General features: G+C 53.2%; 1 protein-coding gene across 3 annotated transcripts; it reads left to right on the top strand.

The window, feature by feature from the left end:
• The first annotated feature begins 578 nt into the window (after positions 1-578).
• Positions 579-25720, top strand: METTL22 (methyltransferase 22, Kin17 lysine). Of its 3 annotated transcripts, none has more exons than XM_061152793.1 (12): positions 586-665; positions 4562-4623; positions 4712-4854; positions 6447-6791; positions 10143-10183; positions 10273-10417; positions 14153-14224; positions 15227-15280; positions 16174-16254; positions 16444-16546; positions 17401-17569; positions 18724-18834. In XM_061152793.1, the coding sequence occupies exons 3-12, from the start codon at positions 4749-4751 to the stop codon at positions 18799-18801; spliced, it is 1194 nt and encodes a 397-aa protein (XP_061008776.1). In that variant the 5' UTR covers positions 586-665; positions 4562-4623; positions 4712-4748; the 3' UTR covers positions 18802-18834. The 3 variants fall into 3 exon arrangements, with proteins under 3 accessions (XP_061008774.1, XP_061008776.1, XP_061008775.1); XM_061152792.1 differs by lacking the exon at positions 18724-18834 and adding an exon at positions 18430-18707; XM_061152791.1 differs by lacking the exon at positions 18724-18834 and adding an exon at positions 25600-25720 and having other exon boundaries at positions 579-665; positions 4562-4854.
• The last annotated feature ends 1278 nt before the right edge of the window (positions 25721-26998 follow it).

Genomic DNA, 26998 nt, shown 5'->3' on the forward strand with positions numbered 1-26998 from the left:
TGAACTGAACAGCAGGATAACAATAATTAACAAATACCTAGCATAGGTTTCTTGCCTAGAGAATTCTGTGGACAGAGGAGCCTGGTGGGCTGCCAGCTATGGGGTCGCAAAGAGTCGGACACGACTGAAGCGACGTAGCATGCATGCTTGCATTGGAGAAGGATATGGCAACCCACTCCAGTATTCTTGCCTGGAGAATCCCAGGGACAGAGGAGCCTGGTGGGCTGCGGTCTATGGGGTCGCACTGAGTCGGACACGACTGTAGCGACTTAGCAGCAGCAGCAACAGCATAGGTTAACAGCGCAGGCTCTAGAGCCGTATTCGCCGGTTCGAATCCAAGCCTCGCCACTTAGCTGCGTGACCTTGAGCGAGTTATGTAACGGCTCCCTCACTCGCATCCAACCCAGGCCAGCCACCATCTCGCCAAACCCGGGCACGTGAGAGCAAACCTGTGCAGGCGAGAAACGAGATTCTTCCAGGCTGCCCCTGACAGCAACGCTGGCGCGCATGAGCGATTCGGCAGGTGGGCGTGGCCACGAAGCGACGCAGGGAAGTCGTACGCGCAGGGGGTGGGGCCGCGCCTGCGCAGGCCGCCCCGTCATGGCGGCCGCCTGAGCGCAGTGGTGAGACTCTCTGGGGGCACTTCGGGTTGCGGCAGGCGGCGGGTAAGCCCTTTGGAGGAGCGGCGGCATGGGGAACGATGCAGGTGGCCTTCCGGCACCGAACCTGGCCTTGAAGCGCGAGCTCCCCCGCGGACTTGAAGCCTAAGCCACTCAGCCTCAGTTTTCCTAAGCGAGGATGTGGGGGGGAGGAGTCCCTGCCTGCCTGTGGGTTTCCGTCTGGGGTCCAAGCAGCCCGCTGGGTTTCGGATTAGGAAGGGACGACGATGCCCGAGCTGTGACTCCTGGTTGAGAGTCGCCGGCTGGAGTCCTCAGAGGTGGCGTGACAGAGGGAACGAAGAGCCCTAAGGACCAAGGACCCTGGAGCCCCTGACTCTGACCCGCGCCGTGGCCGGGGCCAAGTCTCAGCTCCCCAGCCCTGGCCCTGGGCTCCGGAATCGCGCCCAGTTCCCGGTCGTTGATGACTAGGTGACACCTGGCAGAGAGAGAGCCTGGGAGGCAGGCAGGTGTTCCAACCCCCCAGATCCCGGCAAACTGCTTTTAGCGGGCAGCCTTGACAGGGTTAGGATGACAGCGTCGGCGTCTGGCCCCCATAGCCTAGAAGAACGAAGGACACTTGTCAGCAACTCCTGTGAGATGAATCTGCAGCACGAAGGAGGGGGCGGAGGTCCTATCTGCAGTTGGGGTGTCCTTTCCCTCCTCCCCAATCAGGAGAGGGGATTGAAGCCCATCCAACCCCAGAATTCACAGACCAAAACCATGAGTCAGCTGTTCCTAAGTAGAGATACTGACTATTGCCTTTTCCCATCTTCCAGCACATCCTTTAATAATTATTTTTATCAATGCTATAATGATGAAAGTGAGAGTCACTCAGTCCTGTCTTAACTCTTTGCAACCCCGTGGACTGTAGCCCCACCAGGTTCCTCTGTCCTTGGATTTCTTCAGGCAAGAATACTGGAGTGGGTAGCCAGTCCTTTCTCTAGGGGATCTTCCTGACCCAGGGATCAAACTCTCGTCTCTTGCCTCTCCTGCACTAGCAGGCAGGTTCTTTACCAGCTGAGGCACCGGGCAAGTTGAGCACTTACTATGTCTTGAACCCTGAAAGTGATCATTGTCCCGTTTAATGCTCATGTAGACCCTGAGATGGGTCCAAGGTGCCCCCGTAATTCCCAGAGATCTGGTTCTAGGAAAAGCCCCTTAAAGGGAATCCCCTTTACCTAGTACTTCTTTGTAGAGTGTGTTTCCTAGTAGGCCAGGGCAGGTTGGTTTTCAAAATAGAAATTTCGAGGAATCCAAATCGTACCACCTGAAAGTGCCCAATCTTGTCTGATCTCAGAAGCTAAGCAGGGTTGCACCTGTTTGGCACTTGAATGGGAGAAATTTTAACTGCAGGTTAAAGGAGCTTATTTTTTTGTCTATATTTAAAAGTATTGGTATATAACTGCAGTGTTACATCTTTTAGTCCTCAGGGAGCCAAATCTGCCTTTAAAATGATTGGTCGTGGTTGGCCTACACTGTGTTTAGAGTGGATCCTCTTCATGGATCCATCCTAATTTTTCCAGTCCTCATTGTTTGAGGGCTTTTGCCTGTGAGGCAACAACCCTCCCCAGCCACCCACCCCCAGCATTTCTCCTCCATCACTTTCAACACCATGAAATCTTGCATCCATTTATCAGATTCACAGCTTCACCACACAACCCACTAACTTTGTGTAGGTTTATCACGTCAGATAGAAAAGCCAGGGTGGAGTGACTCTTTTTATAGTAAACATTTATGTTGGTACTTTTGCTTCCCTGTGGCAAGTGCTTAAATGTAGGAATTCAGTTATGTGGACTCAGATTATAGACCATGGTGGCTTATGACGATCCCATTTTCCAATTGAAGGAATGGAGGCCCAAGAGGTTTCATGATATTCGTGGGGCACACCGCTAGTGCACACATCTACCCAGATAGGAGTGGTTCCTGTAGGGGGCCAGGGATTGTGGCAGGTTTGTGTCAAACACCTGAAACCAACCCCATGACAAGAAAATTGTAGGGTTTATTTACAATTGCTGTGCACCAAGGACTCTGCTCAGTGCATGACACACACCCTCCACATCCTGCTGCCCCCAACCCCGCAAGCTGAGAATATAGCTGAAGAAACTGGTCCAGAGCGGTGAAGTGATTTTCTCAGGGTCACACAGTGAGGAGGTTGGAGACAAGCTTTAACACCTGCTCCGTCCAGCATCACAGCCCTAGGCTCTGTCCACATGCTGCTGCTGTCTGATGCTTTTTGATGAGGTGGAACATTTGATGGAGGAAGAGCCTTCCTGTTTTTGTTTCTTTTTTTTTTTTTTTTTTTTTGGCCATGCCTAATGGCATGTGGGATCTTAGTTCCCTGACCAGGGATCAAACTTACCCCCTGCATTAGAAGTGCAGAGTCTTAACCTCTGGACTGCCAGGGAAGTCCCAAGCCTTCCTGTTTTGTTTTGTTTTTCCCCCATTTTAGAAAAGTGTATTTTTGTGGGTGTATGTTGGTTTCTGCCAAACATCAACATGAATCAGCCACAGGTGTACTTATGTCCCCTCCCTCTTGAAGCTCCCTCCCACCTTCCTCCCCACCCCGCTCCTCTAAGTTGTTACTGAGCCCCAGTTTTGAGTTCCCTGAGTCCATACAACAAATTCCCATTGACTGTCTATTTTACATAGGGTAATGTAAATTTCCATGTTAACTATACATCCCACCCTCTCCTTCCTCCCCTCCCCACCCTCCCCGTGTCCATAGGTCTGTTCTCTATGTCTGTGTCTCCATTGCTGCCCTGCAAATAATTTCATCACTACCATCTTCCTAGATTCCATATATATGCATTAGTATATAATATTTTTTTTCCTGACTTACTTCACTCTGTATAATAGGCTCTAGGTTCATCCACCTCATTAGAACTGACTCACATGTGTTCATTTTTATGGTAGTATTCCATTGTATATATGTACCACAACTTCTTTATCCATTCATCTGTCGTTGGACATCTAGGTTGCCTGCATGTTTTAGCTATTGTAAATAGTGCTGCAGTGAACATTGGGGTACGTGTGTCTTTTTCAGTTTTGGTTTCCTAAGGGTATATGCCTAGACGTGGGATTGCTGGATCATGTGGTAGTTTTATTTCTAGTTTTTTAAGGAATCTCCATACTGTCTTCCATAGTCCAAGCCTTCCTGTTTTTAACCACTTTGCCTCCAGCATGGTTTTCCAAATTTTAGTTATTGTTGGGTCACCTTCATAATTCTTCAAAACCTGTATATCACCTGTACAATGATTCCTTTAGTTGATTTTGCTTTAAATCCACTCACTTTTTTTAAAGTTTAAAAAGAAGATTTTAAAACAAATGATATGTGGGCAGCTGGAGTCAATTTCTAGGAAGAGAAAAGATTATAGGGAAAAAACTACTCAATGTGACGTGTAAATTGTGATTAAATACTGTTTTAAGAAAAACTAGCTGCCAGAGACAAATTGGGTGACTAATGGAGAAAACTGACCATGAACTGGGTTTTAAATGATATAAAGGAATTGTTAGTTATCTTAGGTCTGCTAATGGTCTTTTGGTTATGTAGGAGCATGTTCTTACGAGACAGACAGATGCTGAAAAATTATTTAGAGTAAAATGTCATGATGTCTGGAAGGTGCTCAGTTCAGGGGAGAAAAAAAACCTAGATAGATTGATCACATATGACAGTGTGCATGATCACTGAGTCTAAGCAGTGGGTATATGGCTGTTTATTACACTGTGCCCTCAACTTGCTAGTATTTGAAATTCTTCATAACAAAAAGGTTGGAAAAAATAAAAAGGGTAGGAAAACTGTTTTCAGTATAAATGGAAATTTGGATCCCTTGCCACATATAAAAGGTTACTATGAAAGTCAACACAGTGCTAAACAGTAACATCTCTGTTTATTATCTCGCCAGGGCCCTGAGACGTTCACCCGCAGGATTACGAGAGGACTGAAAAGAGAAGCCTTTCTTCCAGGGTGACCCGGAGCGCTCTGCCCCCGGGGTGGATCGCTCACACCGCTCCCCCCGGGACCTGCTGTCTGAGGACTTGCTCTCACCCCTCAGGTGCTGCCGTCCATGGTCACCGGCTCCCGCGCCCGCCATGGACGAGATCACCTTCAGAAGCGACACTGTGCTGTCAGATGTCCACCTGTACACCCCGAACCAGCGGCGCCTCATGGTGCGGCTGAACGGCATGGGGCAGCCGGGTAAGCTGCCGCAGCCCGGGAGCCCACTGTGTTTTCTGCATTCTCACAGAAAAGATAGGGAGGACCGGCTTGTCTTACTTAACCCTCGCAGCACTTCTTAGGAGCCCCTGTCTCACAAAGCAAGCCCACCCCGCCCCCCCCAAGCCCCTGCCGTGTGCCAGGCCGGATGTGATGCTGGGAAAGTGGAGGGGATGGGCTGAACTCTGCTCTCAGGGAGCCCACAGACCAGTCGGGGAGACGTGGCCCTCTCCCAGGCTGGCTTCTCCCACCAGGGCTCCCTGGTTTTCTTCCCACACACCCTCCCCAACTCCTCTAGCCCAAGAGATCTTTTCTTTCTTTCTTTTTAATATTTGTTTTTATTTAATCATTTGACTGCACCGGTCTAAGTTGCAGCACACAGGATCTTTGCTCTTCTCTGCTGCATGCGGGACCTAGTTCCCTGACCAGGGATCAAACCAGGATCCTCTACACTCAGAGTGCAGAATCTTAGCTGATGGATCACCAAGGAAGTGCCCCAGGGGATCTTATGAAAAATGCATATCACACCACTGCCCAGATTCAGACCCTCCGGTGGCTTCCTGTGCTCTCAGAAAGAAACCAGAGTCCTCACTTTGGCCTTTGAGGCTCAGCCTGGCCCCTGCCCAAGTGTCCACACCTTCTCGCCTGCCATCAATGCCCAGCAGCCACTTCTGGGTCCTTTCTGTCCCTCACACCAGGCACATACCTTCCTCTCTGAGCACCTTTGCGCCTGCTCTTCACTCTGCCCAGAACATTCTCCCCTCCTGGGACCTCCCTGGCCGCCCTCCCCAGCTCCAGTCACCCTGTGCTTGCTTATTTTTCTATCACGATTAGTTACTCTCCCTTTCCCTCCTGTTCTGTTTGGATTCCAGGATTCAGGAAACTGGCTTAGAACAGATGAGCTACTTGGCCCAGGGGTCAGACAGCAGGGGCATAGAGAACTCTGGCCCGGGACTGTCCACTCAAGTCCTGGCACCCCCTACCTCCAGCCTGGCACTGTACTCTTAACGAAACTTGTCCCGGTGACTCTCTGGGCCCCAGGTGCTGAGGGCCCCGGCATCCGTGTCCCAGTCTCCAGACCTCAAGGCAGGACAGTGTTGCAAGGAGGGCAGTGGCCCAGGGGTCAGGGAGACTGGATTTGGATCCTGCCTCAGCCACACCCACAGCTTTGTGACCTTGGTCAGCTCACTTAACTTGTGAGCCTCAGTTTCCACATCTGTAAAATGGAGCAACACTGTTGGGTTCATGGCTGCTGTGAGGCGTAAATGAGAGCACGTGGGCTGAGTGCCTGCAGTGTAGGTCAGAACGTGGCTGCTCTGAGACCACAGCTTTACAGCCGAATCACACAGGCCTTTTCTGCTGCCGTCACGATGTCTCCACCTGGCCCTTTTCTTTTCCACTGTGGTTTATTATGTGACAGTGAACATCGTTCCCTCTGCTATGCGGTAGGACCTTATTTGCCTCCCCGCCTCTCCCCACCCCACCCAGCCTTTAAAACTCTTTCCAGGTGGAAATTGAGGAAAGGAAATAGGAAAGGAGACAGTGTAGAAATACTCTGTGTGTTTCGCTTTCAGTCTTCCTGTCCCAGTTCAAGCTTCTGTGGGACCGAGACTCTCAGACTGACTCAGGGGCCAAGGGTGGCAATCACACAGAGGGGACCCCTCCCGCCGGCACTGTCTGCAGCCACGTGGGGGCCTCCCTCCAGGCGGGGGCCGACACCACCACCCCAGAAGGGTTGGCGGCTCAGCTGGACGAGGACGGGGACTTGGACGTCGTGAGAAGACCCCGGGCTGCCTCGGCCTCCGAGCCACCAGGGCCTCCGAGAGACAAGGTACATCCCGTGATCCTAACGCAGGAGGAAGACGACGTCCTGGGAGACGAAGCCCCAGAGAGCAGCCCCTACAACGTCATCAAAATAGGTAAGTAAAGGGCCGCTCACCTGCCGCCAGGGCAGCGCCACAGTGGGTCAGGGCACACGGCCTCCTGAGCGCTGGCCGGTCCAGGCATCGCAGGGCGGGCCGGGTCAGTGGGACCCGAGCACGTACACAAGCCCACCGGGGAGCGTGCCAAAACGTGGTCAGATCCCCCTCCTACTCCAGATTCCTCAGTCGCTCCCGTTGCCCTCAGGACACAGTCCGTGAGCTCAGCTTAGCTCGGCCCGCCTCCCCAGCCTCAGTTCCCACACCGCCCATCCTCTCACCTTCCGTGCACTTCCTCACCTGCGCACCTCCGCTGGAGCGAACCTCCGTCCCGGAGGGCCTGCCCCGCCCCTGCTTCCCCGGCTGACACGTTCCCCGTTGTTGTAGTGCGAGTCCCAGCTCGGCAGTCAGCTGCTCCAGAAGCCTTGCCGCTGCCACCTGCCTCGGCATCCTGAGCCCACGCGGCTGCCCAGCTGTGGGTCGGGGCTGTCGCTGGAAGACTGGGCCAGCGGGGGCAGGCAGCAGAGGGAGCCCTGGGAGATTCCAGAGCCGGATCGGGGCAGAGGAAGACGGAGAGGGAAGTAGGTCCATAGTCAACCTGGAGGAGCGGGTGGGCCGATCATATGGCCCGGAGTGGGAGCTAGAAGCTGGGGGCGCGGGGCGGGAGGGGGTCTCAGCAGGCCCTCGGGCAGAGCCCAGAGCGTCCACACCTGCCCGGGGTCAGGGCAGAGGGCATTGGCAGAGCAGGGGTTTTGATCTCCAGAAATGCCAGGGGTGGAAAGCAGCCAGGGCAGGAAGTAAGCCAGCAGTGATGAGGCACCTGTTGTGTTGTGATGTCCACCTTCATCACCTCAGCGGTCTTCACAGACCCTCTAGGGCGTGGTTCAGATGAGGAAGTGACAGGCTGAAGGCCATGCAGTTTGGGGCCAGTGAGGGAGGTTCTGAACCCATGTGGACCATCTCCTCAGGCAGGGCTCCGGCCACCCCCGCCCTGCTCGTCTGCAGGGAGGAGCTCTGATTTGAATCTGTTCATTGAGATCTAGAATCCAGGTGGTGCCTGAGGTCCCAGGTAAGGGCCTCCCTCAATACTGGCCCAGGTCGGGGGCATGGGGTCCACTGGACTCTCTCAAAAACCCTAACAGAACAGCCACTCTGAGTGATAGCAGCCTGGTCAGCGGTCCAGCACACCGTGACCAAGCGCCTGCTGCTCCCCGGCCAGCTGGTTCTAGATCGCCCGGCGGGGCCCCTTCTCTGTTTCCTGTGGGTTGTCTCTAGTCCCTGCGGCCCTCCCAGGGATGAGTATTCCCATTTCCCAGAGGAGGGAGCTGAGGCTCAGAGAGGTTGAGGAACTTGCCCACGTCACTCAGCTAATCAGTGCAGAGCCTTGATTCACAATGGGTCTGTCCGACCCCACCGCCCATGTTCCCTGCCCACGTCGTGTGACTGGAACACTGGAAAGTTCTGTTGTCAAAAATCTAATGCTTACTCGTGGACCAGCCAGGAATTCACAGACACAAGGTTCCAAGTAAATTATGAGCATTTCCCCCATTTTATAGACAAAGACCTGGAACCCAAAGAGAACGCAGAAGAGGCAGGGCTGGAACTTGGGCTGTCGGATTTCTCGAGTCACTTGCCTTTTCCATTGCTCTGAGACTCACACCAGTACTTTAACCTCAGAGCTCAGTCTCCTTTTCTGTGAAATGGGTGTAATCTCCCCTGGTTGTAAGGAACAGAGGGAGCTGGCCCACATGGAGCTCTTAGTACAGTGCCTGGCACATAGTAGGTGCTCAATAAACATGAGTTGCCATCAGCTTCATTCCTGGGAACCAATCTGAGTGCACAGGAGGGAGATAGCTGAGGAGGGGAGTCTGGGTTCCCACAGGCCTGGAGACTGTCCTGATGGGCCGGGCACCCCTCAGACACTGAGACTATTTGCCTCACCCCCTTTGCTAACCCTGGGGTTTCTCATGGGGCTTCCCAGGTGGCTCGGGGGTAAAGAATCTGCCTGCCAATGCAGGAGACTTGGGTTTGATCCCTGGATCAGGAAGATCCCCTGGAGGAGGAAATGGCAACCCACTTCAGTATTCTTGCCCAGAAAATCCCATGGACAGAGGAGCCTGGCGGGCTACAGTTCATGGGATCACAAAGATTTGGACGCAACTGAGCTACTGAGCACGCATGAAAGTTCCTCAGGCTGGGCTTTTATGCTCTTACGAGGCCACTGGGATTGTTTAAGTGTAAACTGGCTTTCCCATGAGGCAGGAGCTCACCACCCTTGACCCTGGTTAGGGAGGCCTTTGAGCCCACAAATGAGATGATATTATTTCTGCATCTTGTGAAGGAGCAATTCATGGCTCTGGTGCTGAGGTCGGTGACTCATGCCACCAGCCAGATCCGTGACCGAGCCTGGGTCACCCTCAGGTCTGTGAGCTCAGTCCACGTTCTCGCTCAAGGGAAGCCAAGCACCCCTTAAATGCAGCCAGAGGCAAAACTTCAGTCCACGGGACCTCTGGGAGAAAAGACCAGGCTCAGACTACCGAGATCCCCGTGGGAGGGTGCCCCTGGCTTGGCCAGGCAGACTGGAAGGAGGCAAAGGAAGATGGGATGACGCCCCTCTGGGGGGACCCAAGTCACTGTGGGGACAGTGGGCCAGAGACAGTGCAGGGGCCGCAGAGACTGGGGAGGAGGTGCGGTTCGGTCTTTGGACTAAAGGTCCAGGGCAGCTGGAGAAGAGAGCCCCCCAGGAAGGCCTCTTGTCACACACACACTCACACACACTCGCCCCTTCAGCCTTGCTGTTTCTTCTCCCAGCCCTGCTCCCTGCTCCTGGTTTGGCGTGAGCTGGGGTTTGATGTGAGCCAGGCTGCCCTGCTGTGCGTGTGTCCTGGTATTTGATTTGCTGGCCATCACCATCTCACTTAAAGATGCGAGAGCCGGTTCTTCTCTAACAGGACAAATGTTTGCCGTCACTCTTTCTTCTTGACCTCATAGTTCTGTGCTCCGTCCTGACCCCACTAACCGGCACTAGATTGTGTCCTGTGTTTGAGAATACTTCAAGTGAAGTGTGGGGTGTGTGTTGGTGGTTAAGTTGGGCCAAGTCCTTTTGTGGCCGGAGTATCCCGGCCACGGTCTGGACTTGAGTCCAGGCTTCAGTGATCTGAAGGAAAGGAATACTCATCCCGGCCTGGAGGCTAGCGGACGGCCGCGTGGCCTGTTTTTCTGCTGCTGTTTAGAACGCCGGCCTCCAGCCCCCGTCCCACCGTGTCGGCCACCTCGCCCACACCCTGTCTGTGTCCTGTCCATCCCTGTTTTCACAGTGGCCCTTTCTCTCTTGGTTTCCGCCCCATCCAGAGCACACCATGGCCACCCCCCTGGAGGATGTTGGCAAGCAGGTGGGTAGGTCCCGTCCTCTCCCCGAGGCCCTGCAAGGTCTCTTGAGAGCCTCAGGTCACCTGCCATCCCTGCCTCCTCTCCCCTCCAGGTGTGGCGGGGTGCCCTGCTCCTGGCAGACTACATCCTGTTCCAGCGAGACCTCTTCCAGGGTCGCACGGTGCTGGAGCTCGGGGCGGGCACCGGGCTGGCCAGCATCATCGCAGCCACCGTGGCACAGACTGTGTATTGTACAGGTAAAGCCCCACCATCCCGGGCTATGGGGGAGCTTTTTCTTCACAAAGGGTGTGCTGACTGGATAAAAGAGGGAGGGAGGGAGACTGGGAATCCGACCTTGGCAGCTCTTGATTCTGCCCTTCTCCCTGGCTGGTTTTCTCCACCCTCTGCTGTTTTCCCAGCAATTCCAGCAGGTTCAGGACCAGCAGCTTGGCTGGTACCTCTGCTCACACCCCCTCAAGAAAGTAAACATCTCAGAAATCAGGAAGAGTGTACCTCTCATAAGGCTTAAAGATGGGCTTCCCAGGTGGCACTAGTGGTAAAGAATCCACCTCCCAACACAGGAGACATAAGAGACACAGGTTCAATCCCTAGGTCAGGAAGATCCCCTGGAGGAGGGACTGGCAACCCACTCCAGTGTTCTTGCCTGGAGAATCCCATGGGCAGAGGAGCCTGGCGGGCTACAGTTGCAGAGTTGGCTATGACTGAAGTGACTTAGTACAAGGCTTCAGTTCAGTCGCTCAGTCGTGTCCAACTCTTTGCGACCCCATGAACCGCAGCACGCCAGGCCTCCTTGTCCTTCACCAACTCCCGGAGATTACCCAAACTCATGTTCATTGAGTCGGTGATACCATCCAACCATCTCATCCTCTGTCATCCCCTTCTCCTCCTGTCTTCAATCTTTCCCAGTGTTAGGGTCTTTTCAGATGAGTCAGTTCTTCACATCAGGTGGCCAAAGTATTGGAGTTTCAGTTTCAGCATCAGTCCTGCCAAGGAACACCCAGGACTGATCTCCTTTAGGATGGACTGGTTGGATCTCCTTACTGTCCAAGGGACTCTCAAGAGTCTCCTGCAACACCACAGGCTTAAAGACAGTTTATTATTTTTTTCCTGATTATAGAAATCTTGCCTACTCTCTTGGACAATTTGTAGAACAGCAAATAAATTTCCTCATAATTTCACAATCCCCAGATAGTGTCAGCAGTGTGCAGGCCACTGCATGCCACACATGGGAAACCTGGGGTAAACAAAACAGATCAAGTCGCTGTACGCAGGAAGCTTCGGAGTCTCTTCTTTAACTGTGTAAATTATTTTTTACAATCTTTTCCTTTGTATGTACATGCTCCCAAATAACTTAGATCAAACTACATATATTCAGTGCCTTATCCTGTCAAAAATGTCAGAAAATAGGAAGCACATTTTCCATTGATAAATAACTTAATGGCTGATTCATGTCAATGTATGGCCAAAACCACAATATTGTAAAGTAATTAGCCTCCAATTAAAATAAATAAATTAATTTTTAAAAATTAACCTTTAATGATCAAGCAGTATTTCATCCCTTTTCTCTCTCTTTTTTTTTTAACCATTCTCCTATTGCTGGACATTTTGGCTGTTTTCATGTGGTATGGTTTTGTTTTTTGGTTTTTTTTTTTTTTGCTTTTCTTTTGCACTGCAACCAATACCTTTGTGCCTCTTCAGTTGATGATCCTTAAACCAGATTCCTGGAAGTGAGTGGGACCTTTCTTAAACTTTTGATGTAAGTGTGTTAGTCCCTCAGTCGTGTCCAACTCTGCCACCCCATGGACTATAGGCTCCCACTCCAGGCTCCTCTGTCCATGGAATTCTCCAGACAAGAATACTGGAGAGGGTTGCGATGCCCTCCTCCAGGGGATCTTCCCAACCCAGGGATCAAACCTGGGTCTCCTGCATTGCAGGCAGATTCTTTACCGTCTGAGCCACCAGGGAAGCCTGTACCTACTTGTTAATGTACTTAATGATTGCTTTTTAAAAGCTTTATTTTGAAATAGTATTAGATTCACACAAAAGTTGCCAGAACAGTACAGAAAGTGCCGTGCACCCTCCCCCCAACTCCTACCGTGATGACATCAGGGGTCACACCAGCAAACTGACACAGGGCAGTACCTCCAGCTACACTCCAGACTTGGCCGGGGTGCTTCCTCAGGGACAGTCTACCAGTTTGTAAGAAAGTAGGATCTCAGCAGGCGATTATTATTAATGTTGTTCTTTTTTAAATCTTTAATAGCCGCTAGGCAGAAAGTGGTGTCTGCTGACACGCTTTGTGTTTCATCAGATTCTTAGTTTATGTTTCCGTGGCGCCCATCTTTTGCATCTGGGCTGAGAAAGGGGAAGCCTGGGAGGCAGGCGTCCTGCTCAGATACCCTGTGTCAGCCACTGGTCAGGAGTCTGGAGCAAGGCCACTCTGTGGCTCCTGGACAGTTGGTGTAAATGGCCAGTGAACTTCACAGAGTCAAGTCACCAAGCAGCACCCGAGGGCTGTGCTCACGCCTGGAGCCTGACACCAGCATCTCATCTGTTAGTGATTATCTTTCCCTTGAGAGAGCGTGCCTGCAGGCAGCATATTACAGTTAGTAAGGCCTTTTCGTGAGCGCCAGCACCTGCAAGCTCACAGCGACCCCAGGCAGCCTGTCAGCATCCCCTCTTTCCAAACGGGAGGGGCTGAGGTCAGGTGGCTGGCCCACAGTCACCCGGGGAGCCCCCTCGGGGCCAACCGAGGGGTGGAGGGCGGAGGCAGCCCCAGGCTCCAGGTCCCCCACCCCCACTCAGCCAGCACTGCCCCTCTCGAATCCGCTTGGCACGTTAGAATCCAACACGAGATCTTCTGACAAAAATACCATAAAGGCTTAAAAACTGCTGACCCAGCCCTGTGCTGCCAGGAACATCCCTCAGTGTTCTGTTCCAGAGCCCCAGCAGCAGGGGCAGGGCTTCCCGCCACCCCTACTCCCACCACCCCCGGGCTCTGCATGGTCCCTGGATAGAGACACTGGTCCAGTCCCAGGGAGGTCTGGGGGTGGGGGGACGGCGGGGGGTGCTCCATGGTCAAGGAAAGCCAAGGGGCCAAGGAACGCCATTCACAAGGCTTCCTGTGCACTCCACATGCTTGCTCTCCTGATTGAAAAGTTAATTTTGGCAAAGCACCGCCCTGGCCCCCTTCCAGGGTTCACCGAGCTACAACTCAGTTCTGCTCAAGTGGCAGGAACCCCTGCCTGGTCAGAGCAGCTGGCGGGTGGGGAGATGTGATGGTGGCAACAGTGAGTCAAACCCCGGGGCGTGGCTGTTAGCCCGCCTGACGCTGCTCTGTCCCCACCAGTCACATCCAGACGCCCTCCTGGCTCATCCATCTGCTGGGGCGTCAAAGAGCAGGCCTCGATTTGGAGTCAGAGATGCTTGGGTGCAGACTTTCCTGATGGTCTAAGGATCCGCTAAGGATCCTGCCAGTGCAGGGTTCGATTCCTGGTCTAGGAAGATCCCACGTGGTGCAGAGCAGCTAAGCCTTGGGCACCACAGCTACTGAGCCCGTGCTCTAGAGGTACTTGGGTTCTACTCCCAGCCCTGGCTCCACCCAACCACATGACTCGGCCCCGGCCACTTCGTCTGTGACAGGACCGTGACGCCAGCTCAGGGTCATTAGAAAGGTCAAGGGTGGACTCGGGAAGAGCGTGAATGTTTCATGAGCTCTGAAGATGCTGGGAGCTCTCATTCCTCCTCTCTGGAATGCGGAGTCTGCCCCACGAGGACAATCTTCTTCTCTAAGGAAGAGATCATGAGAAGGAGCCTTAAGGTGAACATACTTCACTTTGGCCTGAAACACACAGGAGGAATGTTGGTTTCCATTTTGCACATCTGCCGCCAGGCCGTGGACAGGAGCTCTCTGCAGGCGGGAGCACGGAGGTGAAGGGCCGGCGCTTCATGACTGCCCTCTGTCTCCCCAGATGTTGGTGCAGACCTTTTGGCCATGTGCCAGCGAAACATCGCCCTCAACAGCCACCTGCTCGCCTCTGGAGGTGAGGCCTGCTGGGTCCCCACCCGGGAGCGGGGCTCCTCTGTCTGGCAGGTGGGCCAGACACCCAGAACCGGGGCACCGGGAGGCGGTTTCCCCCCAGACAGGAGGGAGCAGACATCCTGGCCTCGTGGCCCTGCAGGTGTGCGATGGCTCTGTCCTTCCTCCTCTCTGCCCACGCCTCCACTGCGCCCGCCTCCGCCCTCTCCTCCCCGCAGGCCATGGGGCCCCTGCCGGGTCTCCCCAGCTCCTTGTCTGACCACTTCCCTCCCTGCTGAGCATCTTCCAGGGGCAAAGTCTGTGCTCCTCCTCTGGCTCCTGCCCCCTCTCCTGACAGCCGCACCATCCAGCCCTGCGCCCAGAGAGCCACAGACTCACCTCACACGCCCTTCCTTCGGCCTGGGGTGCCCCCTGCCCCATCGGCCTGACCACCCAAAAGAGGATGCTGCTGATGGAGGCGCCGCCTGTGCACACCCCTCCCTCACACAGACTCGGACGGGGTCAGCCGGTCCCACAGGCTTCAGACCCTTCAGAGATTTCCCGTTGTTCTTGGAGCAGAGACCCAGCTCCTTTGCTCGTCTAGATCCTGTGGGGTCTGGTCTCTGCCCATTGGCAGTCCCTACCCTACCTCCACTCCAGACATCCTGGCCTGGCTGGAGACTTGGTCTGGAAGCATGTCCTTTTCATATCAGCATCTGCTGCCCACTGGTCTCCTGGGACAGGGACGTGCCTCATGAGACTGCTCCCTGGGCCAGCACCAGGCCTGACGCTTAACGTGAAAAGCATGGGATGGGGGACTTCCCTGATGGTCCAGTGGTTACTATTCCATGCTTCCACTGTTGGGGCCCCAAGTTCAGTCCTCGGTCAGGAAATCAAAATACCGCAAACCACACAGCATGACCAAAAAAAATAAATAGTGGGACGGGTGGACCGTGAGGTGAAGTGAGAGGTTCGTCTTCCCTAACTGTGCTGAGTTTGGGGAGTTGTGCTTGCATCTGTTTTGCAGGCGGTGTGGTCAAGGTCAAGGAGCTGGACTGGCTGAGAGACAACCTCTGCACAGGTGCATGGCCGCCTCGCTCGGGTCCCTGTTCGTTCCTTCGTGGCTCCTCGGGCCGCCTTGAGGCCGTCCGCCCTGTGGCCTCGGCTGACCAGCAGGGCCCTGTGTCCATTGGCTGATGAGCGACAGCTGCCCTCCTTGCTGCCCATGCCAGGCGCCCCACACTCGTTCTGTCGTTCGGACTCACCGCATCACTGTCCCGTCTGTCCTGTAGTCCCTGGGTCACGCGGGAAGACGGGTGCTCAGAGAGGTTCGGTGCTTGCCCAGGGCCACAGGTACTGGCCGGGCAAGGTGTGAACCCGAGCCTGTGGGACTCCCGGGCTGAGACCATTTGCCTGCAGGAGTCGGCTCGTGGGGGTTCAGGGTCCGCTGGGCGGGGGAGATTGCTAAATTTTGCTTTTTAAGTTTCTTGTACAGACTAATTCACAACTCACACCCTTGCTCTTTTTCTTGGTACAAGAACTTTTCCTGCCAGATGTGGGGTGAGGAAAACCATTGTTGTTGCGTGCATCCAGTGCACTTGAGGTCCCTCGGTCCCCCTGACAGTCCTGTGAGGGAAGCCTTGTCAGGCCCATCCTAGCATGAACACCACAGCCCAGAGAGGTGAAGCGCTTTTCTCAGGTCACACAGCAAGTCCACGGGGCCGGGAGTGCCGAGGACGGAGGGGCAGCCCCTGTTCTGTTCAGGCTGCCGGCCGAGGCAGCAGGTCCGGCCCCTCGTGGCTGAGGCAGGCCCAGCAGAAGCTCCTGCCGGGATTCAGGGATGCCTGGCGGTCCCCACTGTGCCCCCTCACCCACCCCGGCTTCTTCTCCTAAAGCCTACTGCAGTCCATCTAGGTGAGAACTGGTGGCCCGCAGAGCAAGGGCTGAGCCCGCGGTGTGCTTCCGCTTCCACAGACCCCGAGGCCCCCTTCAGCTGGTCCGAGGAGGACATCTCCCACCTGTACAGCAACACCACCATCCTGCTGGCGGCCGAAGGTGAGGGCACCTCTGCCTCACCACACGTGGTCCTCGGGGGGTGGTCCTCAGGGGTGGCCTCCTGCCACGGCTCCTGCCGCTTTCCTTCTGAGCTGCGACTGATCGCGTCCGTACAGGTTCCGTCCCGGGGTCCTTGGGATCCACTAAGAGATCCTCCTCCCTGACGTTTGCCTGTTTTCTTCCCCTCAGTGTTTTATGATGACGACCTAACTGATGCTGTGTTTAAAACCCTCTCCCGACTGGCCCACAAGCTCAAGAATGCCTGCACCGCCATCCTCTCGGTGGAGAAGAGGTGAGCTCCGCGCGGGCCAGGCCACCCTCGCCTGCCATATGCGTCCATTCATGTCGTCCTCGTCCCTTCCTCATCCAGCGCCTGCTGTCCCTGACACATGCAACCTCGTGTGACCCCCACTCAGCAGTGTGTGTGCAGGCGCCGCGGCCCCCATCGCACAGCCACGGGGAGGAGGCTGAGACTTCAGGGGGCTGGAGCTCTGGGGACCCGTCCAGGCCCTGCTGGGCAGTGGGCACCCCGGAGCCCAGATGTGTGGCCGCAGCGTTCGCAGAGGCGCTCCCTGTCTGTGCCCCGCGCCCCTGTCCTCCCCGATTGCACTCACAGCCCCTCCAGGGCGCTTCCCCCAGGAGGTCCTGAGATGCTAGGGCTCCCCGTTGCGGGAGTGACCCTCATGGTAGATGCAGCGCGGGGCCTGCTACACACATTTTCCTCTAATTCATAAGCTAGCCCACAGCTCTCCTGAAGGCAGTTTAGAATCGATAGCAAAAATCAAAACCGAGCAGACTGACTGACCCAGCAGTTGAGCTTCTAGAACCAGCCCTGCGGCAGCGATCGCAGGCGAGCACAGAGCCATCCAGTCGGGCATGGCTGCTCCCGCAGCTTTTACATGATGAGGCCCAGGCACCTGCTTGGTCCCCATGACCTGTGGCACCTCGTGGACCCGATCACTTGGTTTGAACTTGACACCTGCCCCTCCGCTCTGAGCCCGTCCCGCTGGGGTGAGTGGAGGTGGTCACTGACCCGCCTCTAAGGCTTCCTGCTCAGCACGCGGAGGCGCTCGCTTAAAGTCCGGCGGGACGGGAGGGACCGAAAGCGCCGGGGCTGATGGCGGCGCCCTCTCTGGTTGCGCACAGGCTGAACTTCACGCTGAGGCACCTGGACGTCACGTGCGAGGCCTACGACCACTTCCGCGCGTGGCTGCGGCGGCTGGAGGGGCTGGCTGGCGGGCGCCTGCGCTTCGCGGTGGAGCCGGTGGACGCCTCGTTCCCGCAGCTCCTGGTGTACGAGCGCATCCAGCAGCTGGTAGGTGCGCGTGCCGGCGCCGGGCTGCTGGCTCTGGGCGAGGCCGCGGGTCGCAGGCGCAGGAGGCGATGAGCCAGGGTCCAGGTTGGGCCCGGCCCGAGCTCTAGCAGCTGATCGCTGCGCTGGGCCCTGCTGGTCTGGCGCGGTGAATGGTCACCCGGCTTTAGGGCACGTCCTTTCCCCGCGGGCAGTGCGGACTCCCGGGGAAGCCGGCAGGCGGGGGAGGGGGCGTTTGGTTGGGCCTACGGCCACTCTTCACTGTGAAAGTGTATGGCCTCGCCGGCCGGGGGGGGAGGAGGGGTCTGATGGCCCTGGGCCCTTCTAACTGGAGGCGGGGCCTCTAACTTTCACGTGGGCCTCTGAGCGGTCACCCTGATGACAGGCGCCAGGTGTTGGCTGCCTCCCCACCCGGGCAAGGTGAATTCCCGGGAAATGGCAGCAGTGTGTGCTCGGTCGCTCAGTCGTGTCCGGCTCTGTGTGACCCCATGGACTGTAGCCCACCAGGCTTCTCTGTCCTTGGGATTCTCCAGGCCAGAGTCCTGCAGTGGGTAGCCTTTCCCTTCTCCAGCGGATCTTCCTGACCCAGGGATGGAACCCAGGTCTCCCACACTGCAGGCGGATTCTTTACCAGGGAAGCCAGGGTTAACCCTACAGGCACATCACTTCTGTTTCAGTTTTAAAACCAGCACTGGGGGGAAATTTGGAAAGTCTAAAATCCCCTTTAAAATTCCTTAAAATGCCCAGGAGCTGAAGTCATAGAAGTCCCAAGGGCTTTCGTTCCCTCGGCCCCTTGTCTGCAGCCGCCCTTTCTCTGGGCCTGTGGAGACCAGGCCTGGCTCCCCCTCGTTCTGTCCCACCAGCAAGCGCAGCGTTGGGCGTGCTGCTCCCAGAAGCAGGAGCTGTGTGACCTGCTGCCATCCTCGTCCCTTAGACCACGGGGCAGCCTCAGCCTCTCAGATCCGTGCTGGGACTCAGCACGCAGCCCCTCCACGGAAGAGCCCAGAGCCGTCAGAGGGGCCGCCTGTCCTCCCAGTAGCTTCCACGCTGCCCAGTGTTCACCTCTTGTTGGGGCTTCTCTTTGGCCAATTTACACCCCTTTGTGAAACTAAAGTCTTGTTTGCTCACCTGGGAATCCGTCCCTCCGTTTGCTGCAGGAACTCTGGAAGATCTTTGTGGAACCAGTAACAGAGCCCATCGTGTCTGTAGACACAGCTTCTCGACCGTTCTCGTGACATTTCTAATAAAATTGAAAGCTCACAAAGTCATGTGCTTGAGAATTTTATCATTGATTTTTTATCATTTAAAAAATATGGTAAATGGATCTTCTATGACCCAATATGGTTTTAACTCTTCATAACCAAAATCAGGGGTGTTTGGAGCAGACGTAAAAGCTACTCCTTTGGTTCCCCCCGGCTGCCCAGGGTCCAGCCTCCCCAGCCATCTGCCTCGTGGGCGTCTCCCTTCCTCAGCCTGGGCTGGTCCCCCCTCCCTTCTCTCCACCATGTGTCACCTGCACAGGTGTCTGTCTGTCTGTCTGGTCTGGGCCTCACCTCCGCTCCTCCCACCACCTCTCTACCTCCTTCTCTCTCCTGCTTTCCAGTTCGAGTCCCACCGTCCCTCCCCGCGGTCCTCTCCCCCCACCCCCTCGGTGCTCCTGCACACTTTGCACCGCCCCCCAGGGTGAGCACAGCCCCACCCCGATGCCCCTCTTGCTCCAGCCCAGCCACCCCTGCCCACGTCGCCGCCCCCCAAGCACAGGTCCCATTTCGGTCCTGACACAGTGGGCCAAGCTTCTCCAATCTCGATTCATTTTATTTTCCCAACCACTCTACTCTAGTAAGTCAGCAGCCTGGTTAGACCCGTTTAATGGTTAAGAAGACTAAGGCTCTTGAAAGGGAAAAGTCTCCATGAAGGCAGGGACCTGTTTGTCTCACACGCCAGTCCATTGCTGACGTCTGATCCTGGCCCAGAGCTGGGGCTCAGTACATTTTGTGGAATTAATTGTTTGGAGGAATTGTCGCTTAGAGTGCTGTCTTTCAGTTGTGGGTGCTCTTGCTTTCGGGGCATTTGGCTAAGTTTGGAAGTCACACCTCAGGGAGATGGGTGCCCCCAGCCAAGGAGGCTGCTAAACATCCCATACTGCAGGACAGCCCCCACAGCAAAGAACAATCTAGCCCAAAAATGGTAGTTCTGCCGAGGCAGAGAAACCATGACCTGGAAGAAGAGGATCAGCTACTTTGGGAAAGAAAATAGGCCTCGGTTGAACCTGCTGTGAAGGCGATGCAGGAGAATTGAGTCCCAGCCTTTCCCACCAGAAGTGGAAGGAGATGTACACGCACCATCTTTAAATCTTATAAAGACCTTGAGAGGCAGAAGGATCCCTATTTTAACTGTGAGAAATCTGGAGTTCAGAGAGGTTAAGCAACCTGCCCACCACCACACAGCTACCATGTGGCGGAGTCAGGCTCCCAGCCCAGGCCTGTGTTCTCCGCGCATCCCCAGTGTGGTTCCCAGACCAGCAACCCGGGCAGTGCCGTCTCCTGGGAGCTTGTTAGACATGTAGCAGCAAGCCCAGCCCAGACCCGAGTCAGACCTGCATTCCGACAAGACCCCGGGCGATTTGTGAACACAGAGGTTTGCGAAGCCTTGCCTCTGAGATCTTCCCCTTTTCCAAGATTACTATACACACCAAAAAACTTCCCTGATTGTTAATTGGCTATACCCCAATACAAAATGTTTTGAGTTTTTAAAAAAATTTAAAGAATAAATTTAAATTTGTAAAAAAAAAAAAAAACAAAAAACTTCCCTGATTGACTTGCCATAATCAAGCAGAGTAGCAGATCAAGACAGGATTCATTTATATTTTGATATGAATTTCTGATGTAATTCCACAGTGATAAGACTGTATAATTTCAATACCTTTAGACCGTGAAGTTTTTGCACCTTGTTTTATGTCCCTGGATATGTTCCAATGTCTCCTGGTTTATAGTCTATGGGAACCTGAATAGAATTTGTATCTTACTGTTGTGTGAAAATTGTATAAATCTTAATTATGTTGAATTGGTTCACGGTGCTTTTCAGGTCTACTATATCCTACTTTTCTGTCCTAATAATTTTTAAGAGTTAGATATTGAAACTCCAACTAAAAATCTTAATTTATCTACTTAAATAATTTTAATATGTAGTGGAGCTATATGTAACTTGAAGAGGAAATAACCTCTTGATGAAAGTGAAAGAGGAGAGTGAAAAGGCCAGCTTAAAACTCAATCTTTAAAAAACTAACATCATGGCATCCAGTCCCATCACTTCATGGCGAATAGAAGGGGAAAAGTTGGAAGCAATGACAGATTCTCTCTTCTTGGGCTCTAAAATCACTGCAGATGGTGACTGCAGCCATGAAATCAGAAGACGATTGCTTCTTGAAAGGAAGCTATGGCAAACCTAAAAAGCAAAGACTCACTTTGCCGACAAAGGTCCATATAGTCAAAACTATAGTCTTTCTGGTAGTCATGTATGGATGTGAGAGTTGGACCACAAAGAAGACAGAGCACCAAAGAATTGATGCTTTTGAACTGTGGTGTTGGAGAAGACTCTTGAGAGTCCCTTGGACTGCAAGGAAATCAAACCAGTCAATCCTAAAGGAAATCAACCCTGACTATTCACTGGAAGGACTGATGCTGAGGCTGAAGCTCCAATTCTGATGTGAAGAGTTGACTCACTGGAAAAGACCCTGATGCTATGGAAGATTGAGGGCAGAAGAAGAGAGTGACGGAAGATGAGATGGTTGGATGGCATCACCGATTCAATGCACATAAACTTGGGCAAACTCCGGGAGATGGTGAGGGACAGGGAGGCCTGACATGCTGCAGTCCACGGGGTCACAAAGAGTCAGACACGACTTGGCGACAATGACTTTCACCATTTAAAAAAGAAAAAAATTTTAAAAAGACAGGATTTATTAATAATAAGCGTTCAAAACAGCACCACCGGTGACTTTCCCAGCACTCCTGGGGACAAACCTATCAAGGTAATTGCCACCAAGCGATAGAGTTGTCATGCCTTTCACTTGGTGCATCAGGGGACATGCTTTTATGTGCAAACCACTCAGCCTGAAAGCTTCCTCTAAGTGGAGCCTGGAATTAATCTTGATTCACTATAATTCAAAGCATCATCAGATTTTCACTCCTCAGAGTCAAAATGCATCCTTATCACCGTGTTTTACAGCTTTGCTTGAGCTTCTGGAAGTGCCTGTTTGGCAGTGATATTTCAGAATCATCAGACCATCGAGATGTTGTACTAGGGTAGGGAATTAATCCAGGCCATTGGACTCAATTTTTTTTGGACATATTCTAACATTTTCAGAAGATATACAGCCCAGGGAGGGGACTTGATGGTTCAAGCCTGCCTGGGAAATATTTGGTAAAACTAACAAACAGGAATGATACGGGCCCAGCACTTCTCAAATTCTATGCATGCGAGTCACCCAGGGTTTTGACAAACACAGCTTCTTAGTCCCGAGCAGGGCTCCATGCTGCAATTTAACAGGCTCCCAGGTGACGCTGGTGCTTCTGGTCAAGGGACCACAGGTCATCCCTGGTTGAGAGCACAGACTCTGGGGTTAGGCAGATCTGGGTTCAGTCCTAGCTCTGCCATGGACCAACCAGGTGACCTTGGACAAACAACCTAGTCTCTCTGAGCCTCAGCTTCCTCATCTGTAAGATGGTAAGACCCCATTTCATGGAGTTACTGCAAAGATGACATTAGATAAGCCGAGGAAGATGCACCAGGGGACTTCCCTGGTGGTCCAGTGGCTGAGAATTCGCCTTGCAGTGCAGGGGACACACGTTCGATCCCTGATCAGGAAACTAAGATGCCTCATGTCCTGGAGCAACTAAGCCCAAATGCCACAACTGATGAGCCTGAGCGCCACAACTAGAGCTGTTCCCATATGATACAATTCCACACGCCACAACTGAGGCCTGACACAGTTGAATAAATAGTTAAATATATATATCTTTAAATCTTTAAAAAAGATGAACCGGGGAGGTTTTCACTAGATGGCAGGTATTGGCCCAATGCAGACCCGTTGGGGTGGGAGCATTTTCTGTTTGTACACTGTGGCCCGCATGATTTGGTCTGATGGTCATCTTCTCCTGCTGGGGAATCACCGAGAGCTGTCTCTTCCTATCCGTGTTAGTAAAAGGGGTGCTGGGAATTCCCTGGCAGCCCAGTGGTTAGGGCTGCATGCTTTCACTGCCATGACCCGGGTTCAGTCCCTGGTGGGGGAGCTAAGATCCTGAAAACCGAGCAGTGCAGCCGGGGGCGGGGGGGGGGGGGGGGGGGGGAACCAGACACGATAGCTGGACAGAGAGCAAATCTGAAGAGTCACATTGAACAGACCTGCCTAAAATCCCCAGCTCCATGTTATACACAAGTCATTTTGGAGGACTTGGGTAGCCTTTAGAGAAGGAACAGGCAAGTCACCCTCGACACCGCCGGTAGGGGAACCTGCCTCTTGGGGAAACAATCTCGGGGTCCAGGTCTCATGCAGTAACAGTGGCCCCCAAGCTTTTTGGCACCAGGGACAGGCTTAATGGAACACAATTTTTCCACGGAGTGAGGTAGTGGGCGAGGGGCAGGGGCTTAGATGGTTTGGGGATGAATCAAGTACGTGACATTTATTGTGCACTTTATATTTCTATTATGATTACATCAGCTCCCCCTGAGATCATCAAGCATTAGATCCCGGAGGTTGGGGACCCCCGTCATACAGGGTGGAGCTGAATGGGAGTGGGATGTCGTGTCTGCCCATCTGTGCTGAGACCCTCATGTGTGGGGCTGACCATGCGCTGGCAGGCCGATCCTGGCCCTCTGTGACTCTGATACTAAGCTCCGTACAGGTGCCCCAGCTCACTGGTCTCTATGTCAAGGTGACCCTTAGGCATCTGGGCGCTCAACTGCAGCAGCTGTCCGGGGTGCCCTGGCACTGGTCTCCTGATGGGATGACAATGCCATGCATGCAATGCCCGCAGCCTTCTAGAAGGCTACACAAGAGTGGTATTAGATCTCAGGAGTATGACTGCAGGGTCAAACCCGGGCTCAGGTGCTGAGCAGGCGGTCACAACACAGATGAGGGAAGAAGGCAGCAGTTCACCCCTGGTCCCAGCGAGAACCTGGGAGAGGCTCCTCATTCTGAGCCGTTTCCCATCTGGCATGGCGGTACAGTGCCTCAAAGCCGGTATCCATCAAGACTTGTGGACCCTGATTAGTGATTCTGCCCTGAAACACTGGGGCAGCCAACTGGTGGCTTTGAAATCCACGAACTTTTTGTAAATCTGTGAACTTTTAAGTGATGTTACGGTCTCTCTCTCTCTCTCTCTCTCGATTCCTGGGTCGGGAAGATCACCTGGAGGAGGGCATAGCAACCCACTCCAGAATTCTTGCCTGGAGAATCCCATGGACAAAGGAGCCTGAGAGACTACAGTCCAAAGGGTTGCAAAGAGTCAGACACAACTGAACAACTAAGCATGCACACACACAATGTCTCTCCACCAGCAGACTGAGAAATCAACCAGATGGCTTTGTGCATTTTAACCCTCTGTTAAAACCACAGGCCATTTCCCTGGTGTTCCAGTGGCTAAGACTTCGAACTCTCAATGCAGGGGGGCTGGGTTTGATCCCTGGTCAGGGAGCTAGATCCCACATGCCACAACTAAGGGTCTGCATGCCGTAACTAAAGATCTAGCATGCTGCAACAAATACCCAGCACAGACAATTAAAATGTTTCTAAAAAAATAAAATAATACCGCAAAGGGCGAGGTCAGCCCCTCAGACCAAAAAGAGACCTGTGGGCTTGGGTGGTGGAAGAAGCCCTAAATGCTCAGGCCTCTGTCCCCTCACAGACACTCTTCTCGTCAAAACAATCTGGCACCTGGTGACTGTGATTTCTGTGCTGATCAGAAAATGTTGAGGGATGATTGGAAAGAGCATAGGAATCAGAGAAAGAAACAATCCCACCTTTGATGATTATACCCATAGGAATAAACCAGTGCAGTGGACAAATGAATTAATGGAAAAAAATCAGTCTCTGTTGATTGATAGATGCCTGATCCAAATGGATCTTGAGTTTGTTTCCCATAGGGAAAGCTTGCTGATTTTAAGCAGCAGAGTTATAATGATTACAATCTAACTTTATTCTTAAGCTGCCCTCTGTATTGTGTGTGCGAGTGTGTGTTAGTCAGTCAGTCATGTCTGACTCTTTGAGACCCTCCTGGACTGTAGCCCGCCAGGCTCCTCTGTCTATGGAATTCTCTAGGCAAGAATAAACTGGAGTGGGTTGCCATGCCCTTCTCCAGGGGAACTTCCCAAGCCAGAGATGGAACCCAGGTCTGCCGCGTTGCAGGCAGATTCTTTACAATCTGAGCCACCAGGGAAGCCCACCCCATGTTGTAAAACCTTAATTAATTAGAACTCAACCTACTAAACTTGCTTCCCCATCACGTCCAAGGCTCACGCCACTGGGAGGTAAGCATAGTTTGGGGACTTGAAAAAGAATCGTACATAGCACATAAGTCCCTAAATACCTGGGCAGTGAGGAGACACCTAGAAAGATGGTGACCTCAGAACATGAGAAAGCCTGAGACAGGACTTCCCTGGTGGTCCAGTGGTGAAGACTCCCCCTTCCAATGCAGGGGGCACGGGTTCAAGCCCTGGTAGGGGAATTAAGATCCCACCTGCTGCAAGGTGCAGTCAAAATAAATAAAGAGAACTCTTTAAATTAAAAAAAAAAAGATTGTTTAAAAAAAGAAAACATGCTTTAGATAGATTGGGAGTTTAGGATTGACATGTACACACTGCTATATTTATAAGAGATGACAAGGACCTACTATATAGTACAGAGAAAGCTGCTCAATATTCTGTAACAACCTAAATGGGAAAAGGAATTTGAAAAATAACAGATACATGTATCTGTATAACTGAATCACTTTGCTGTGCACCTGAAACTAACACAACATTGTTTGTTTTTTTAGTAAATTTTTTAAAGTAATTAACACATATTGTTAAGAAGATGAGATGCGACAGAGAATGAGATGGTTGGATGACATCATTGATTCAACGGACTTGAGTTTGAGCGAACTCCGGGAGACAGTGAAGGACAGGGAAACCTGGTGCGCTGCAGTCCATGGGGTCGTAAAGAGTCAGATGTGACTGAGCAACTGATCAACAATACATATTGTTAATAAACTATGCTCTAACATTAAAAAACAAAAAACAGACCTGCGTAGACTGCTCCTCTGGGAGATTCGGATGAATGAATGAACCGCTTGGGAACCAGGGCTCCCCGGCCTCCCTGCTGGGCCCCAACCTGAGGTGACAAAGGAGTTCTGAAAACTCCTTTTCTCCTCCCACCTCGCCTCAGAGCTGGCCCCTGGAGGCCTCTCGCCGCGAGGTGGCGCCCCAGCCTCATGAATCGACAGCAGAAACTGCAGTGAGGAATCCAGGACCCAGTTGTCTGTCCCCTTGGCCACTGGCAGCCTCTCCCAAGCGGACCCCAAGAGTCACGGGGGGACTCTCTACCCAACCCACGCTACATTATCCGATGGCACATTAGTTCCGAGAGCGGCCAGCACCCAGCTAAGCCCATACCCTAATTCAGATCAAGCCTGGCTTCCTGGTGACTTGGCTGGTAAAGAATCCGCCTACAATGTGGGAGACCCAGGTTCAATCCCTGGGTCAGGAAGATCCCCTCTGGAGGAAGGAGTGGCTACCCACTCTAGTCTTCTTGCCTGGAAAATCCCATGGACAGAGGAGCCTGACAAGCTACAGTCTTTGGGGTCACAAAGACTCGGACACTACTGAGCGACTAACACACACCATGGCTCTCATTTATCAGCCCACCAACCCTGAACCCATTTTACAGATAGGTAAGCGGAGGCTCAAAGAGCACATGTAGGCTGTCTGAGGTCACACGACTCTGAAGTAACAAGAGTGGGATCTAAGCCCAGGTCTGCCTGGTGCTGTAGCCAGCATTCTTCCAATTACCCTTTTGCCCAAGGTGGGGACTGTTTGTCTGAAGGCAAGCAGGAATCCTGTGGATCGGAGACTATGTTATGACATTGTGCTGGGATAGAGCCAAGGGTCTGATAGGCCAGAACTGAGATGTGATTCTGCCTCAGACCTTAGGAAACAGTGGACACCGGAGCCACACAGGACCATTCCTCTGGGGCCAGAGTGTCTGGACCAAGGAGTCAAGCTCAGAAATGGGTCCTGTGGGCAGATTGAGGTGTTTCCAGCTTCCCCCTTACCACAAGAGAGCCTGGAGCTGATGGTTTGGATGCAGGGGTCAGGGACAAAAGGAACTGAGCCTTCTTTCCCCTACCCTCCTCTGCTGGCGGCTCCTGAAAGGCAATAAAGATTGGTGGCTAGAGC

Source organism: Dama dama, chromosome 10, assembly GCF_033118175.1.
Source record: "Dama dama isolate Ldn47 chromosome 10, ASM3311817v1, whole genome shotgun sequence".
NCBI lineage: Eukaryota > Metazoa > Chordata > Mammalia > Artiodactyla > Cervidae > Dama > Dama dama.